This window comes from Apodemus sylvaticus, chromosome 16, assembly GCF_947179515.1.
Source record: "Apodemus sylvaticus chromosome 16, mApoSyl1.1, whole genome shotgun sequence".
In the NCBI taxonomy this organism is placed as follows: domain Eukaryota; kingdom Metazoa; phylum Chordata; class Mammalia; order Rodentia; family Muridae; genus Apodemus; species Apodemus sylvaticus.
The window spans coordinates 5,061,200-5,080,134 of NC_067487.1; the positions used below are offsets into that span (position 1 = coordinate 5,061,200).

Below are 18,935 nucleotides of genomic sequence, written 5' to 3' on the forward strand. Positions count from 1 at the left end.
GCTGTGTCCCCAGCATACACAGATGCATAGAACAAGGCCCCACAATGACAGTTCACATTCTCTCTGGAGGCTGCCAGACGAGATCTGAACCCAGGGATCCTAAACATGTATTCTTTGCTCATTTCTTTTGCCCCTCTGATGAAAACAGATTTTACCTGCTGAGATATCTTGGCAGTCCTGTTATAAGGAAAAATGTATCTGAAAGATCTTGAATATGATTCTGTTTTTAAGACCACTCTTGCAAACAAAACATGAATTATGTCAAAACACTTGATTACTGCCAAGCTAGAAATGTAAGTACATTGTAGCAAAACCAAAAGCAGACTGGGCAAGGTAGCACATGTCTTTAATCCCAGCACTCAAAAGGCAGAGTGGCAAGTGGATCACTGTGATTTAAGGTCACTGTGATCTCTATAGAGAGTTCCAGGCTTGCTGGGCATTATATCATGAGATTCCTCTCATCATTTGAGTGGATTTCCTCATCCATCCAAAAAAAGAGAAGAAAAAGAAAAGAAAGGAAAAGAAAAGCGTAAAAGGAAGAGTAGACAGGATGGCCATGGTATGTAAGTCAGGGATTTTACTTTCTTTCTTTGACCACATGTGCAAGCACAATGACTTCATTAGCTGGCCCCACCAAGCAGGTAACAACAACAACAACAACAACAAAAGCCCATCTTCTGGGACAACACCATGGCTCCTGGCTTCATGGCTTTATCACCAGAAACATTTCCAAAGATTTAGAACAAAGCACACTCTGCTCTGCTAAATACTGCCCAAGTTCACTCCTGAAAAGTCTGACCTCAAATAATGCATAGTCTGGGCCTCATTTTTCCTGTCCAGCATCACTGGTTGTTGGACACTCTTAGTAATATCTGTGGACCAGTGTAGGCAGGTAGACAGCTCATTGTGCAGGTAAGGGGACCCCAAGAACAAATCAACCTGGACTGAGAAACTCTCTGTGAGCCCTGAGAGCTCCTTCCCACAGTGTGGAGCCTGGTGACTGCTCCTTTACTTTTTGTCTTGAGATAAGATTTCATGGAGCCCAGGCTTCTCTTGAACCCACTATGTATTTGAGGATGACCTTGAACTTCTGATCCTACAGCCTCTACCTCTAGAGTGGTAGGATTACAGGTATGCACCATCATGCTCTATTTGAATGAGTGTTGAGGACCTATGGTGTATGCTACGCATGTACCCTACCGAGCTGTATTGATGGTCACCTTGGATTTATGAGGAAGAGAAGCTGGCAAGCAAGCATGACAAATGCCCCAGTGTGCCTTCTGGTGTGGCTCAGTAGACAAACAGAGCACCTGCAGGAACCAAGCTGGGAAAAGAGAAGCCATGGTGAGAAGCCTTGAGTGCTAGCCTCCCTTCCAAGATCCTGCTCAGCAGCACCCCGACCTCAGAGGACCTCACTGGCAGTGTTCTTCAGGCAATGTCAAAACACAGGGACATGGACTGTGCAGAAGAGACAGCCTCTCAGTACAAGGATATATTCAGGCTCAGTCTTAAGTCAAATACACTCAAGGACTGACTGCAGGAGCCAGCAGTTGGCACCAACTCTTCACAGTTCCTTCAACACCCAGAGGACTTTAGGGCTACTATACTTCCCTACCCTGGTAGGTTCTTGACACAGGGTTCCCAACTTCAGTGAACAACAGCCAGACTAAGGATGGCTGGCCACAGGGGGGCCATCTTACTACCAGCTATTAGAGTGCAGTCTGTGTGGTTCTAATAGTGTCTGAAAGAGAGAAAGCAGGGCTTTGCAATTAAACTTCAGTACATGAATCTGCTTGAAGGTGCAGAAGTTAGGAGGACAGAGTTGATTCAATGTAACTCATCAGAGGGTCTATGTCCTGACAATGTCTGTTTACCCACAGCACTGCCTTACCTAACTCCTTGCTTCACAGTAAGCCACACAGAAATAGCAGGAAACTGTAAAATAACCCTCCTTTGCCACAGGCCTAGAGTCTGGGACCTCCCTATTTCCACTTCCTTGTCTTAGCACACTCTCAAGGAGCTGGATGGGCCTTGGTTGCTCCTGTTTATGTCTGGGCCCATTATCAGGGCCCACTTTAGTTGAGGGGTTGAGTATCATATAAGCATTATAAAACAAATCGTTTTTTCACTATGTGAGAGCCAGGGAGAAGAAACCAAGATCTGCCACCCACTCCTATTTAAACAAACTAATGTCACTCTGGAGGCCAAAAGGAGCCTGCTCTGCCGCCCACACCCACAAAGGCTATGGCTGGGCTGTCAGGCTTGGCCTCCCTGTTGTGGGGGTGGGGGTGGGGCAACAGCAGCAGGGTAGTCCACTATGGGAATGGGTGTTGTGAGGATCTCCAGGGTGCAGTTCCCCTGGCTACCCCAGGGTGAGGAGGATTAAGGGGAGGTCCCATGGTGCATACCACTCCCTCCCCCAGACTCCACTGAGTCTACTCAAGAAAGACTACAGCTTTCTGCTGTCTAGATCTAACCTCCACCTCAGTGTTGGATGCACATACACACCAAGGCCTTCTGGCATGGAGTGGGGACACTGCATCCTCCTGTAACTCCAGTAAATCTTGAGGGCCCTCTCCCCCACTTGGGGAGGGATCTGATACACAGTTTCTGACTGGAAACTGAGTTAGTCACTATCAGGTCCTCAAAGAAAGGCTTCTACTAAGGAATGATAAACATGGGTTCAGAACTCCCAGTTAGAATAGCGGGAAGACATCTGAAGACCTGAATTGCTCTCTGGCGCCCCCCCCCCCCCCCATCTTGACCATTAACATTTGCAGGGAAGCCTCCTACCGGGTTCCTAAGAAGGAGCAAGAGAAGGGCGCTTGAGTATTTCTGGGTAACTAAATCTCGCACCGGCCAGTGGCTCTCATATTTCTTTCTATAAGCTTTGCATAGAAATTTCTCAGACCTATGCCTGCAGGCAGGCAGTGGAGCAGAGCCGTGCACTCCTGCCCTCTCTAAGACCCTTCAGGGTGGATTGAGGGTGCGTCCTGAGGGCCAGAGGCGTACGTGAGGCCCCACGGGTTCTCTCCCAGCTGTGGCTCCCTGCCTTGGACTCCAGCACTCAGCGGCTCTATCCTGGGCTCCACCCTTCGGTGGATCGGGGAGCGCTGGGTCCCCATAGATTATAGGAAGATCTAGTTCTGTGCAGAGCAGACAGGGACCTGTGCTAGGAAGGAATCAGAGAAATGTTAAGTGAGGGCGGGGGCGGGAGCGGGGGCGGGGGCGAGGACGCTGCTGTGGGCTTGGGGAAACTCATCACTGTTTCCCTTCACAGCAGCTCGGGATCGCTCTGAACCAGAGGCGCTTTCGATTTGCGCAGCTTTTGCCCAGCTCTCAGCAGCACAGCAGCACCCTCAACTGCGCGATCCTGACAAGTTGGGCGGGTTGACTGCTTCCTGGGGATGAGGAGATTGAGGAACTGAGAGGGAGGGAGAACATGAAAACCGGAAGGGATGGGGTCCTCAGTGGGGGGAGCCAGGGGAGCCTCGGAATAGGGCCTCTCCGCGAGCCGGATGGGTCCTGTGGCTGCGTCCTCTGTGGAGTCTTCGAAGCTTTATACTATAACTGTCTTCCCGGGAGGACAGGAGTCCTGGCAACAGGGCAAGTTGTGTTGCCCAGGCCGTGGGTGCCTGACCCCATTCCGCAGGGCGTGCAGGCTGATTCTGAGGGTCCGATGGGACCTTTTCCTTCCAGGCCCGCCAGGTCCGGATGCCCTCGACCCTTATTCCACCCCACCACTATTATTCCGAAAGCCCTGAAAATCTGTCGGGAGGGGATCTGTCGCGCCAGCTTATGCTCTGAGAACTCTCCTGCTGGCAGTGGCCTTATAGGACCTCAATGTGATAATTAAGAGCACACGTGGCTAAAGCTCTGTTTTAATAGAAGAATAGAAAGGGACCTGGGGAAGTCGGCCAAAGGACTCCATCTCGGCTGGGACGATTCTAGGGGTGGGTGCGGGTTGATGGAGAGCTTTGTAACAGAACGATTGTAGTAGCTAGGGCAAAAAGCTGTGCTTGGGACAAACCCTGGGTATTATTTTCAGAACGCACTTCAGAACACCCCACCCCAGCCCCTCCACAGAACTCAAGAGGCACCCATAAACCAGGAACCCTGTAGTGAATGAAGCATCCCGGATCAGGGAGCAGCCCCAGCTCTGGGAACGGAGAAATCGGTGCCCCAGACCAGTGGAGCTCAGGCTGGGACTGTCTTGGTCAGTGCAGGGAGGTTTCTAGGATGGTAAATAGGTCCTGGGCCACCTTGCCCCACTGTCCTTGGGCACTGCTGCTCAGCAGAAGTCCAGAGCCTGGGCTGCATAGGCAACTCTTGCCACCAGCTAGGTTTGGTGCTTCCCCCTATTCATCACTCCTAATCTGATAATTGAACTCCTGTTCGGGTTTGGAGTTCCTCCTGGCTCACCCTTCTCTCTGGTTGAGTGGGGGAACAGAGAACGTAAACCCGCGCAGGGCGAAAGTGCAGCGCAGGCCCCCTGTGTATCCAGAATGGGCAAGGTCTCCAAGAAAATGTCCTCAGGCCAGACCATCTCCTGCAGCCTCCTTCGGGTTAACCGAAAGCAGTCCCTGCCCTTGATCTTGCAGGACGAAGACCACAGCGGCCGGCACTCTGAGCGCTCAGACCTGCCCAGCCTTGGCAGCCCAGCCCCACATCCTTTGATCGGCCTTATTCATTCCAGCTGCGCCCTATTTGTCTGTCATTTTCCCCCTTTCCTCCAGAATCATTATTTATGGCAGAAAAATAAAAGGTGCTCCCTGGAAAGAACCGAGGCAAGGAGTACATTTCTGAGAAACAAGAGAGTGAATGTGTTTCCTTTTAAAGGTCACCAAAAAGGAGGGGAAGGAAGGAGGGAAGGGGAGGGGAGAAGGGAAGGATGAGGGTCTGATCAGTTCTTCCTGGAACTCATTACAGGAGAGCATTAACTAATCACAAGATCAGAGCCACGAAAAGGCAAATATTTTTTAAAATAACGGATGGTAATTATAACCCTGTTGTTGACACTAACGATTAATAATTGATCAGGACTTACACACAATAAATTGTCAATTTATCTCCTCATAAAATATGCTTGCTAGTGTAGCTGGGTTTTCTCCCCTGGGCATGTCCTATGAAGATCCACTCAGAGTGTACATGCTGCCTGGATCCCACAGTCAATCCTAGAAGAATATTAGACTTAACTTCTTTTCAGCTCCAAATAGAACAAAATTATGTTGGAGCCCCTTCTGAAAGCCCTTTCCTTATGAGCTCGGGGCCAGATTTAAACAAACAAGCATTCTTCCTCCTCCTTCTACCTGGGATTCCAAGAGAACAGACAGGGTGTTTCATAACTGTTTTAGCAGTATTATCAGTATTGTCTTCCCAAATAATGTCTTCATTTTTCATAGAAAAGACAGCACTCTACCCACTCCAGGTACTGAGAGCCATTTCTCTGCCGGGAATTTGGAAGAGAAAGAACTGTTCTGAGAGACTGAAAAAAGTACTGGTGAAGGGACACAGTAAACCTACAAATGGTGCCATTTGACCCCTACAAGTTGGGGTTAGCTGAGTTTTCTCTTTCACTTAGCAGTGGCTGAGGTCTGTGGTAGTCAGTAGGCTGGAAATATTTTCATAATGACCAATAGGAAAGGGGGAAATTATATTGTCATAGATTAGTTCTCCTTAAAATAAGCCTTTAAAATATTGTTAGGGATTTGTCACTTGCAAAGAGGTTTGAGGACTACATCAAAGGGCCATGTCCCCCTTGGGATCTGTGGAAATTTAAATGACGTTAACATAATATTCACAGGGGCAGACGGCTGTGTGTTGTTTCCAAGATCCACTTAGGTTAACATCCTTGAAATGCTATTTTCACAAAAGCTATTTTAAAATATACGTATTATATCTATAGATTTAATTTAGGGGTCTAAGCGATTGTTTTCTTCAGATCTTGATGGACTGGTTAACTAAAAAAATTAAATGGTGACAATGGTTAGTATATGCCTAATTGGGGTGAACTTTGTAACAATTCGGTGCATTTAAAAATTTAAAAAGGCTTTTCTGACTCCTTAAATTGGTCTGAAGTGATGTTTTTAAAAGACTAATGTCTGTAAAACTACTCCCTCGTGGTGCTAGTTTAGCAGTTTCAAGAGGGCACACTTTGCCTTTTGCCCTTGGACTGTACTTGGCCCTACAAGGCTTGGGGCTTTGGTGCCATCCAGTTAGTCTGAACCAGGTGGAAACTCGGGGAGTCTGCAGCATTCAGGTCCACACACCTCTGCAGACCTCTCTCTATATATGCATTTATAGCCTTTCTCCAACCTCCAGAAGGAACACAGACCGCGGCTGCTCAAGAGGGTGCTTGGGAGACTCACCCCAATCCCTGCGAGGCTGCTGGTTGTTCCTGCCCCCTTATTCTCTCTTACCCGCCCCTCCTGACTCTCAGACAAAGGTGGGTGAAGTTCTTTTCAAGTTTCAAAGGCAGTTGCTAGGCAGCTCTGCTGAGACAATAACTCTTTTATTGGGAACAAATGTTGACATTTGACGGGCCGCGCAGGAGGCAGCACCCGAGCCAGCCGCCCTGGCAAGCACCCCCCCCCCCGCCCACCCCCCCCTTCCCCCCCACCCCCGGTGCTCTAGGCAGTGCCCTGGCCCCCGGGCCCTCCTGAGATTAAAGCGCGAATTCTGATAAATCAGCTCTAATGAAACCCGGTCTGTGAAGGGCCTTCTGCCCTTCTGGCTGTGGCTGTAGCGGCCAGACCATGTGAATGCAGGGCCCAGTTGTCAGCAGTGCATGCAGGCAGTGCAGCAGGCATGCAGGCAGTCTGCAACCCTGTGTGGCTGCCCTGCCTGAGCTCCGTGGGCTCATGGGTTCATTTTTCCATGGAAGTCACTCCCCTACATGGGGATTCTCGTTTTCATTTTTCATTTCCCCCCCCATCACTTTATGTTTCAAAAAGAAAAAAAGTCCACCTAAACACACCTGTAATTTTATGTTCCTCGCGCTTATTTAAAAAAATCAAGTTCTCCAGTAAGATATTCAGGTCTCAGGTCGGGAGGGAGGTGAATAAGCTATGGAAATCTCTGATAATTTGTTGGGCACATAAACATCAAAGCAGCTTCATTAGTTTTGGCTAATCTCCTGAGGCCTCCAAGATGTCACCAACAGAAACATGCTAGACCTCTGGAAGGGGGTGGGGGTCTGGAGGCCTTATGCTGCCAAAGGGACCCAGTAAGTCCAGGTAAGAAAATACCCCTGCAATCCACCTTGGCCACTATACCAGCTTTCTAATTCTGGGTACATGCAGGAAGGACATTTTGGGCTTGGGATTTTTCCCAGTCACACTGTAGCCAAACTTCTGCCTTACTGTTCATTAGAGTTATCTCGAGCATTTTGTTTGTTAGCTATTGTTAATTTTCATGTTTTTCCCCTAAAATTTTCAAAAGACTCAAGTCAAAACATTACATGTGACAGAGATACTGTCACTCTGCCCATTTAGTTCCCTGCTGATTTGTGAACATGGCCGACACCAATAAAGAGCGGCTGTTTGTTACTGCCTTACTGCAGAGTAAAGTGGATCTGGAAGGAGAGACGGTTATCTCTGCAAACCCTAAGAAACTGAAACAAACAACAAACAAATCAAAAGACAACACAAGTACCCTATGGTGACTCCCCAGCCCAGGAATCTCCCAGACTAGCAAGGGTCTCTAGTATATGTATGTGTATAGTATGTATAGTGTGTGTGTGTGTGTGTGTGTGTGTGTGTGTGTAATCATTCTCTTTTGGTCCCAAGAGCTCAGCTCGAACATCTCCATTTCCATCCCTAGGGAGACAGGAAAGAGAGAAAAGTATCTCATAGCCAGAAACTGACTTCAGGTCTGATGAGTGCCCATGCATTTCAAACCAATCCCTAAAGCCCAAGCAGCCTTCATTTTTCCCCTCCATAGGCACCGACTTAGTTCCTCCCCAGGCCAGCCTGCTGGGGCTTTGCTTCAAGTACCTAAGATGACTTTCCAATACCCTTTCTAACAAGACCCCAGCAAGAGGCCACTAATTTCTATAGCACAAAAAGCCACTGGAGAGAGATCCTTTTGTCAATATCAACTGGCCTACAATTTCCCATCCTCAGCCACATCAGCCTATCGGAGCTGGCAGATGTTTAGACAAGATTTTATAAATCGTTCAATCTCAGCCCATAATGAACCCCAACTGACCATTCCAGAGCAGCCCAAAGCACCAGAGACCTCCCCCGCTGGGCTCCAATAACGCTCCCCTGCCGCACTGTTATTAATCATGGGATGAAATAGGTGAGCCTCTTGAAAAATAAGTGTATGATTGATTAAAGGGCAATCTAAGGAGCCATTATTCTTGCTTTATAAACGTAAGTTATATTCACTCAATTTATCTTTGCAGAGGAAATAAATGATTGTTCGTTTCTTCACAGAAATTTTATTATATGGGTATCTACATAATTTGAGAAAAGCTGAAGTGACAGAGTGGTTGCTTTTATGATACTAATCAAAGGGGCTGGGTTATTTGGCTGCAAATTCCAGGCTGGTCCTGTAATTAGGAGGTAAGTAGACAATAAAGAGACAATGTCTGAGGATGTTTAAACTTTTCTTTTCCCTGAGGGCAAGGGTGAGCAGAGTGCCACAGTCAGAGAATTTACTTCCCACCGCCTCCTGTTAGTGGGAGCTAAACAGAAAGAAAAGGTAAAGGGTTCTTCAATAAATGTGCATGATCTATGTCAATTGAGACACTGCGGGCTGAGGAAAACAAGTGTTCCCATCAGTCATTTCTTGTGGGAGGACTCTTCAGCATTAGTGGGAGGACCCTTTCTCCAGCACCACAAAAGAAGATGAAATGCAGAGAGGTGGCATATTCTTTTATTTTTTTTCCATGTTTTAGAAATTTACACTGAGAAGGGATTTGCATATTCAGAAAACAAAAACCTGAATTACTTTCTCGAAACACATTTTTATGTAAATAAACTAGAACTATAGATATCTTCCTGTTGTACATTAATCTCTCTCAGGTCTGCAATTTTCAAAAAAGCTCAAGAAGGAAGTTTATTTCACGGGGCTCTTCACTTAAAAGGTGAGCTAGGATCACCTTTGGGGCAGGAACAGGGCCACCACTGGAGCTCCTACCCAAATGGGTCTCCAGTAAAAATGAGCCCCAAACACCATTTTCTTGTAGGCGCGTCTGTTTTTATTTACAGTTTTAGATATAAATTAGTAGAGAATTCATGTTAAACAACCAACAGAGATTGTATAACCAGCAATGTTCAAATAAAAACCAGGCAGAATTTATTTACAAAAGTTTTAGATTTCATTGCAATACAACTTGCATAAATTACTAGAAGCTTTATATCATTATAAAAATAAATATCAAATTTGTTTCCACTTCTGAAGGACTCAAGTTCTTCAATCACGTTAGTTCTACCGTGTACATTTTTTTTTACAAATAAATTTTACAGCAAGTCCTATCACAGCTATAGAATATATACCGTGGCAATGAAGTGATGAAGATATCCTGAGAAAAAACAGATTGTTTCCAAAAGTCACACAAACATAGGGAAGCTATACTATGCCGATAAGTTCTCATATGCCCAAACAATGTGTGTCCAGTCCTTGAGTCTGTGGGTTGACAGTGCAGTGTACATCCTCTTATACAGTGGCACAAAATGTGGTCCGCATTTCCACATCTGGGGTTTGTATCTGTGTATTTATGAGCTTGGGAAGGGAGAATGGCCTCCTGACTTTTTTTCCAAAGCAATTGTGACACCTACCTGTGGACCAAGGAAAAGACCAAATTATCCCAAATTCTTCAGTTCCACTTCAACACATCACAACACACAAGCTTGTATCTACTGGCTCTGCCTCTTTGCCATCTTCAGTGGCTAGAACTAGTAATGCTGTCTAGCTGTAAAAAAAATTTTTTTGACAGCTCTGGGCTAGAAGAACTACAGAGTCCACTGTGTCCATGTGAATACTGGACACCAAGTAGCAGGCCCATGAAAGACCAAGCCTTCTGGTGTCTCTCTAATCTTCTGAAAACAATATCCATTACAGGCTAAATGCCCAGGTTTCTGCACAACTCACTCATCAGACAAGGTGTCCATTTTGTGTTTAAAAACAATTTTGAAGGACACAGAGATACCCAAATCTTTTAACCACCATCAACCAATAACACAGGGGTAGTGTGTATGTGTTGCGTTTTGAGAAGTGATTCTCCAAAGCAGAACTTGATCAGAAAAGAAAAAAAAAATCGGTAACACAGAAGGCAAAGAGGCTAGAAGAAACCCATACTCTATTCTCCAGCCCCAAGAGGCAAAACCACACCACACTACACAGGACAAGGGCTTGAGGCTGAAGGATGCAGAGGGAACCCACTTACTTGCACTGCTGACCTTGGCCCTCCTATAGGTAGGGCTGGACGCCTGCACCAACAACTGCACAGCCCTCACTGGGATCTGTCGGGGGAGGGGTAGTTAGTGAGGACGGGCTACAGCCCCTGGCAGCAAAACACCAACCAACTCTTATCCCTGCAAGGGACACACTCCCAGGGAATCTAAGATGCATTTTACTCCTGCTCCCTCCTTCCCCTTCCTTTCTCCCTCTCCTCAAGCCCCAGTCTCCCGGTTGTAGAGTTGGGAACAATGGAGGTAGTGTAAGAAAATTAGGTCTCCGAGGGTTCTCGGGAACCTCTGCTTTCCTTAAGCCAAAGGCAGATAGAATCCCACTAAGCTCCGCTTTTAACCAACACTACAGAAGAAAGACTACACCCACCAGGGAGACAAGCACAGATCACATTTCCTTCCAATAAGTTTGCCAAAACAAAATAGTTACGGTGATAATGTTAACAGTAAATTAAATAGAGTAAATAAAGCAGGATAGACCTGAAAAAGAGGGCTAGCCCTTTTTTGCCTTCACTCTTCAACTGCCCCCCCTCGCCCTCCCAAATTCAGGTTCTGACAAGAGGCTAGGTTAGTCCAAAGGTCTCACACTCCCGGCGCCCTTTCCCAGGTTTCTAGCTAGTTCTGACTCACCAGAACCCTTCCCCACGGGCCTCAGGCAGCCTACCTTTCTTGGGCTCGTAGCCGCCGCCCGGAGGCCTGTAGTGGGACTCCAGCGAATGCGAGCCCGCCTTGCCCGTGTCGCTGGCCGCCTTGGGCACAGCGTGCAGTGTCTCGCCTGGTGAGGAGGCCGTGGTATTGTACCGCAGAAGGCCCTGGCCTTGCAGCGCTGCGTTTAAGTTCCCGTAGTTTGTGTAGTTGCCATAGAAAGGGGACGTGTAATAGAGGTGACGGCCCAACAGCGGCGAAGCAGAGTAGGGCGAGCCTCCTGGTGGGGCCCCAGACGAGGCAGGCGCGGCGGCAGCGGGCAGCCCCGGAGGCCCGCAACCCGGGCCCAAGCTTGGTTGCTTGAGGTCCGACGTGGCTATCTCCGCCAACGACCACAGCTTGGGCTTGCTGGCGGGCGGCGGCGCTCCAGGCGACGTCCGGCTGCCTAGGGGCGTCTTGCCACCGCTGCCACCGCGCGGCGCGGCTTCGGGCGCCGGGCTCAGCAGGGGTGCCTCCACGCCGGTGAGAGGCGAGGAGGTTACGGGCTTGGGCGGTGCCAGGTCCCGCTCGCACTCGTCTTCGTCGTCCTCCTCGTCCTCCAGGTCCTCAAACTTGTCCTTACACTCTGAACCGGATTCGCACAAGGGATCCCCGGCGCGGCAGGGCAATTTCTCCCCATCTGACTCGGCCGAGCACGAATGGTCCGTGAGCGAGTCGACGTGTAGACTGATCCCTGCAGGGACGCGTGAATGGTGGGCGGAAAGCTGGGCCAGCAGGGCACCCGCACCCCAAAACTCCCAACGTTCAGCACCGGCCTTCCCACGACCCCGCACCTCACCCCGAGACAGCATTAAACTCGGCCCAGCATCTCCGCAGAGCGTGGGGACTTCCAACCCAAATCCGTATTCTAGGCCCGGGTCCCCGCGTGACAGGTGCGTAGTGTCCGCCCCAACCACAGCCCGCCTGGGAAGAAAGCTCCATGAGCCTTCGCACCGATTGCTGCCCCGCTCACCTTCGTCCTCCGCAGAGGTCTCGGTGCCGTCCTGAGCCTTGTCCGGACTCTCCTTGCTTCTGGAAGCATCTCCCTCATCCTCGTCCTCATCTTCGCTTTTGTTCCTCGGGGCCCAGGTCATTTTGTTCTCCTTCTTGAGGCGCCGGCGCGCGTTGGCGAACCAGGTGGAGACCTGCGTGAGGGTCATCTTGGTGATGATGGCCAGCATGATCTTCTCTCCTTTGGTGGGGTACGGGTTCTTCCGGTGTTCGTTGAGCCAGGCTTTCAGTGTGGCAGTGGCGTCCCGCGTGGCGTTCTTGCGGTACGCGGGGTCGTTAAGCTGGTATGGGTAGGCCGCGCTGCCATATGGGTGATAGCTGATGGCGCCAGTCATCCCGGTGGTGTGCGTGTCGTATGGCGAGCCCTGGAACCCACAACAGCCTGTGAGTGGAGGGTGCATGTGCCCCCCAGGCGTCACCCCCAAGGCGACCCTCCGTCGGCCCCCTGCTGTCTTTCCTGCTAGACTTCTCTGGGTCGGAAACCTTTCTCCAGGCAGAGAACCAGAGAAATACAAGGCTAGCTGTTGGAAAACAAAACTATTGCCATTTGATTCAAGAATTTTGTTTTAACATCTTACTTTTTCAAAAAAACGACATAGTTTCCCGAGTAACACGAACAATATCTGCAAACATACTTGGATAATACCGCACTTCTGCAAGTAGTTTCTTTATATCTAAATTTCACCAGAGGCTTCCCACACTCCCTCCCTTCTTTATATAGCTTTAAAAAAAATACTTCGGAACCCCACTCCGCTATTCACCCTCTAAAGCAGAGTAAATCCAATTTGCAACCCAGAAGCCAGTCAGCGTTTCCAACTCTTCAACTACGTAGTAATTAGCATTTTAATTCATCCTTTAACGTTTAACTACGAGACGTTTGTAACCTTCTCCCAAGACCTGGTTTCTACCCAGGGAATTCCACCAAGAGCAGACCCCCTCCCCCCATACACAATGTCTTCACCCGCCCCCAAAACTGCCATGGACCCGCTCTGGCGGGGCCCATTCTCAGTACTCAGAGATGCTCAGGCAGTTCTCAGGTCTCTTGAGTAGGAGCCCATAGGCCAAGTATGAACTCTGGCAGCACTTAGCGGGCCCCAAATCCGTTAACACATTATTTTTTTCCCTGAAAAAGCCGGGTCGGCGAGACAGAAAAGGCCAGGACTAAAGAACTTCTGCCTGGGTCTAGGGCGGCAGTCAGAGGCTCGGTTCCTGCCCCCCCCCCCCCAGCCTTCCTCTCCCGGTGACCCCGCCACTATCAGTGTGGCCAAGAAACCCAAACCTTGCAGCATTGGCCCTATAGGCCTGGGCAGCGGCGGCCCTCGGCCTGGAACCAATGCGGAGAGCTGCCGACTGATTCCTCAGCCCCAGCAATCCGCACACGCGGATTAGAGATAACTCGTGGCCCAGGCACCCGTAGAGTAGCACTTCGCACAAGCTCAAGGGAAATCAGCCTACGAGCTCTGCAGGTCAGTTCCGTCCCTTGTTTAGTGCGGCAGCGGGTGCTGGTGACTTTGGAGCCGCCGCCCGCGTCGCGTTCCCAGCACCCAGCTCAACCCACGCCCCGGTCCCGGTCTCACCAGCCCCCACCCCAAAGCGGTTACCATGTAGGACGGGAAGCCAGCAGCGGCAGCCGCGGCGGCGTCGGCCGAGTACTGCAGCGGGCTGCCGAAGCCAGTTGCCGCCTGCGCTGTGAAGGCCGCCGAGCCAGGGTACGGGCTGAACGCGGAGCCCGACGCCGAGCGCGCCAGCTCCTCGCTGCGCGGCGCCGCCAGAGCGGACGCGCCGTACGCGGGGCACGAGTAGAGCGCCAGCGATCCGGGCGCTTGGTACAGGTAGCCCTGCGGGTAGGACATGGTGGGCGCGGGGCGTGGGGCCCGCGTCACACGGAACAGCGGGCAGCGCGCGCGGCGCCCTCCATCCACGCCCGGCCGGGGCGCACCAGGGCGGCGGGCCGGGGCGGGCTGTGCTGGTGGGCGCTAGGCTGGGCGCGGGGCTGGCGGATCGGCGGGGCGGCGGCGGCAGCGGCAGCGCGGAGCCGGTGGGCGCAACCGCGCGCCAGGCCGGCGGTCGGGATTTGGGGGAGTCTGCAGTCAGGAGTGAGGAGTTGAGAAAGGAGCGCTCGAGTTTCCGAGGGACATTGGAACGCGGAGCTGTCCGTCACACCCTCATCTGCATATTCTGGTGCCCGCCCCTCCCCTGCTCCGCCCGCCGCCCAGGCCCTGCAGAGGCCGGGGGAGGGGCAAAGAGCTGGAGAGGAGGGAAGTGGAGAGGAAGGCGGAGGAGTGGCAGCCAGAGGCTGGAGGGAGGGACGTGCAGGCTTTGTCGCGCAGCCGCCTCTCTCTGCTCCCGCCCCGGCCCGCAGCCTGCAGCGGTGAAGCCCAGACTGGCCAAACTGGGCGTAGCGCTCACCCCCTCCCACTGGCACGTCCTCTCAGCCACGTCCGCGCATCCCGCCGCCGGCTCCCGCCTCGGCTTAGCCACCTTTCTCCCTCCCGGGGGCCCCCCATCCGGGCACTGCCGGCACCCTTGCTCTCCCAGCACTGGTCAGCTAAGGCCTCCTGAAGTCGGGCCAGGTCCGATCCACCTGGGGAACGTACGGATCGGGCACCCCTCGTCACCCTGAAGATAGCGGCCCAGGTTGCATCCCATGTCCAGTGCAGACACCGCAGGGAGCTGGAGGGCAGTGTGGAGACACCTGCAGAGTTGCCGGGCCGTCCCACTTCAACAATCCTCTGTCCACCTCCTCAATGCTGAGGCTGCCCGCGTGGCCTCCCGTTCGGTCTCCTGCTCCTGGCGCCTGGGCTGCTAAGCATCCACCCGGAATCTGAGCGTTTTGGTTTGAAGCTGTGGGAGGCCCCGAAGTGAGGCTTCTGTCCAAGTCCACAGAGAAGATTTCAGGACGTGTTAGGAACAAACATCAAGTCTGTTAGCGTCTGGAACACGTCAGTGAGTGACTCGCCTCAACAAACGCCACTCGGGCCCCCAAAGAGTTTTTGTTTTCTTTTGTTAAGTTGAATGTGTGTTCGAATTGGGGCGTGGAGGGTTCTGCCAGGAGAGCTGACTGACTTTGCTAGAGATATCCACTGCCACTTCTCTTCTCGAAGGGACATGGGCCAGCTGGTGAAGTGGTGCAGTCCTGAGGTGGTTCAGGTAACCTGAGGTCCAAGGAGGCCCTTAGGACCCAGCCCCTAAACTTTCTAGCCTTCACCTGCTCCCATTCCCCTAGTGAGGGGGGTCAGTGGCCAGGGAGGGCAGTGGTACACTGGATGTGAAGGAGCGTCAATGGGGGAGGGGGTGCTTGGGACTCTTAGAGGTCAGGTGTGAGCTGGCCCGGGAGGGGGCGCCCGCCCAACAGGTGTCTCTTAGAAGCTTGCTAGGTAGAGCATGTGGATGCTGCCTGCCAGGAGGAGGGCCTGAGCTCAGATCAGCGGCCATTCTATCCTCGGTGGGCACTGAACCTAGTAGAGGGCGGCAGAGTTCTCCTGCGTGTGGGCGCTGGACTTCTGCGTAGGCCTGGGCTGTGGCACTCCAGCTCCTGAATCAGCCAGATCCAGGACACCCAAGAATATTGTAGTCGGCCAGGCTGGGCTGCTTTTTGTCTAGTCCCAGGTCCCAGGGAACCAGAAATCGATTGTAGGGATGGACTCGAGATTATTTTTCCCGGGAATTTGGCTGGCAGGCAGGCAGGCAGACAGGCAAGTTTGTCACTTTGGTAGGTACTTTCCAGGCACTCTACTCAAACACTGCCACTACCCTACGCCCTCCCCTCAGTTTCCCCTGCAGACCTTCTGAGCCCCTTTCAGCAGTCTCAGTGCATAATGCACTTTCCATTTTACCCCAAACTACTTATAGCTTAGCATCTACAATGCAGACCCTGGGTGGAGCATCCTCATTCAAGGGAGAGAGAGGGAGGGAGGGAGGGCAGGGCAGGGAAGGGGATGGGAGGGAAGGGAAGGGAAGGGGAGAGGAGGGGTCACCACCCTAACACCCCAGTACAGGGCAAGTGGGTGGAGTCAAATCATTTTATTCCGATATTTTGTTTTCGCTGAAAGAAGGGGTCCTCGGTGAGATTTCCTGTACTGGAAACAAACAACCACAAGTCAGACTGAGGCCCTTAGCTTCCAATTAGATTGATTTCCGTTTTTGTTTTTTGTTTTTTGTTTTTTTTTTTATGAAGTATCTAAGTTTTACCTGGGGAATGATTGTCCAGACCTTAATCTTTTCCAAAGATTAATTTCCTGTCCTGGTTTTAATTTCAATGGGGTTTGCCCTACCTGTTCCTTCTGACCTATGCCAGGTATGAAGGAGAAAGCAGTATGTGTGTGTGTAGCATATGTATATATACATATATACATATGCATGTGTATGTATACACATACACACACACACACACACACACACACGTCTCTCTATATGCAAATCAGTAGAATGGAGCAGGTCCTTGTGCCTCTATGCAGCTGATTCAAACATTAATTACATAACCGACAAATGTGCTTGACTTTGGAGGGTCTCCTCCTGCCCACAGATGTCTGTTGAGAAAGTGCAACCCTATTATTGCTCCATGCAACCCATCAAGACCAAGCCCCCCTTGTATTTCTTCCATGAATTATCTTTCACCAAAATCTAAAATGTCCATACTGCTGTCTGTTACTAATAAAAACAGCCTACCTTGTGCAATTAAACAGTCGAATCTGACTACATGCCGATTTTATTGGTAGTGACTGTGGCAAATTAAAATGCCTATACAGGGACATTAACTCGTGAGTTCCCATGTTAATTGGGGCATTAAAACTCTGGTTTACATGAATACCCCCAAACTCTAGAAAAGCCTATTTTTCTTCTCTTAGGTTGAAGTTGCCTTAATCTTAAAAACAAACAAACAAACAACAACAACAACAAAACAATGAGGGAAATTTACTTTCCAAGGATAGAGCCTGGGCAGTCAATCCTCACTGCTACTGGGGTACCTCAAAATGCTCTTGGCTTCTAGTTTCAAAAGAGGCCAGGATGTTTTTCTTCAGGGAAGGAAGAAGGGGAGTTTAGATGTAGCACTCTCTTAGGAATTCCGGTACTTAGCTTCTCTTTCTCCAGCTACATACATGGAGTGGACAATGTATCGAAATCGGGCGACTGCCTAGAAAGCGGTCTCTTGGGACGTTACCCAGGCTGTGGGTACTTGCTGTGGACCCTCTCTCACATATGTAGTGGAGTTAAAAACAAACCATGTTATGTCCTCACACAAGCAGAGGCGGAAATTAGAGTTGGCCCAGGCTATCGACTCTTTCAAACTGCCCCCGTTTTTTCGTGGAGGCCACTGGCGAGCCAAATATTAAGGCCAGGAATGGAGGATCTTTCTGGGTACAGAACTGGTTTCAAAGGCCCAGGCGCTGGCCTGACACTGTCCAGTCCCATGGTTTTCAGGAGGCAAAGAGGACTAAAGTCGCGCGACGGGCGGCGAGGGGGCGCTGTGGCCCGCGCCTACCGGCTTAGGCCCAGCTGCGGAAGCCCAGTGCTGCCACTGTGCCACCGACGCGTGGCTAACACCTCGCCAGTGGACAGATCTGTCTCTTTCCACTTCTGTTGTATTCGGGGAAAGAAGGAAAACAATAATACCAAGGCATTTCAATAAAGCTAGAGCTCTTTAACCCATGACTGTTCTGTTTCATGTCTGCCCTCCGTGGCTTTATTTAAGTTTGGGACCCAAAATAAGCTGCCATTTTAGTGCTTGCAGATACTTTTTATCTTAAATAAAACGAAACATCCACTTTTAAAGTGGGCTTACTTTAATGAAGGAAATTTAAAATGTAAGTAAGTTTCAGCGTATCAAGTCGTAGTCATTATATTAGCAGCCAGGACTTTCTGGCATGTGCGAGTCTGCTCATCAAGAAAGCAGAGATGAAGTCAAGCCTTGTTTCTTTTTTTCTTTAAGTTTCGTTTTTGTTTTGTTTTAACAATTTTCAGTGCACCAACTTTAATTCCACACGCAAAAGAAGTCTTCCTTGGGCTTACATTATTTTGGGGCTGCCTCTGCATTTCTAGTTTCTAAAGCCTAAGCGCTTTCTTGGAAAGCGCGCACGCAGGGCAGTCCCCGGAAGGTGAGGGGCTCTTTGATGTCCGCATCCTGGAAAGAGAAGTCTGGGGCCCCACCTGAGGTTCTCAAACCCGCTTGCAAGGTCTGCCCTCTTTGGCCTGCACAGGAGGCTGCTGCCCCTGCGAAGCCCGGATCTGCTTTCCTTTCTGAGCTGGGGGTGGGGGTGGGTGGGGCGTTGGTGGGGGGGGGGGGACGCATTATTTTTCTTGTTTCCCTCTCAAGGATCGAGAATTCCATTAACCAGTTCTTTCTCCTTTAATTATCCTTGCTCCCTCGCTCCAGACCCCGGTCCGTCCTCAACTCGGCTAACTAGTTTCTCCTTGATTTCGTTAGTGCTCCCATTCTCCGGGAGAAGCTCCGCTTCAGACAGGCTTTCTGAAGTTTCTCTCCTGCACGAGCCCGCACAGCTCTCCACTTCTGGCCATTTGGTCGCTGTTCTCACCCCTATCTGCTGTTGTCGTGCTTCTGTCTGCTCCTTTTCTCTCCCATTGTCTCTCAACTGCGATCCTGCCCCGTCATGGTCCACCCGTGTCCTGGGAAAGTCGTCCACGAAACCCGGCCCAGGGTTTTGCGCTCCGCCAGGAGGTGGCCGCACTAGGCAGGTCCGGGAGTCCGCGGCTCCGCCAGGAGGGAGCGCAGCGCGCGTAGCTTGAGAGCCCGGCAAAGACTGGACTAGGGACATTGTCTTCCTGGGACTGTGCTAGTTTGCAGTACCAGAACCGGTGAGGGAGTTA

The 18,935-nt window shown here is 50.8% G+C and overlaps 1 protein-coding gene across 1 annotated transcript; it reads right to left on the reverse strand.

The window, feature by feature from the left end:
• Nucleotides 1-10,416: 10,416 nt before the first annotated feature.
• Nucleotides 10,417-13,963, reverse strand: Irx2 (iroquois homeobox 2). Its single transcript, XM_052159990.1, has 4 exons — nucleotides 13,712-13,963; nucleotides 12,073-12,475; nucleotides 11,080-11,793; nucleotides 10,417-10,469 (listed from the first exon to the last, which is right to left on the reverse strand). Exons 1-4 carry the CDS (start codon nucleotides 13,961-13,963, stop codon nucleotides 10,417-10,419), a joined length of 1,422 nt encoding a protein of 473 aa, XP_052015950.1.
• Between the last annotated feature and the right edge of the window lie 4,972 nt (nucleotides 13,964-18,935).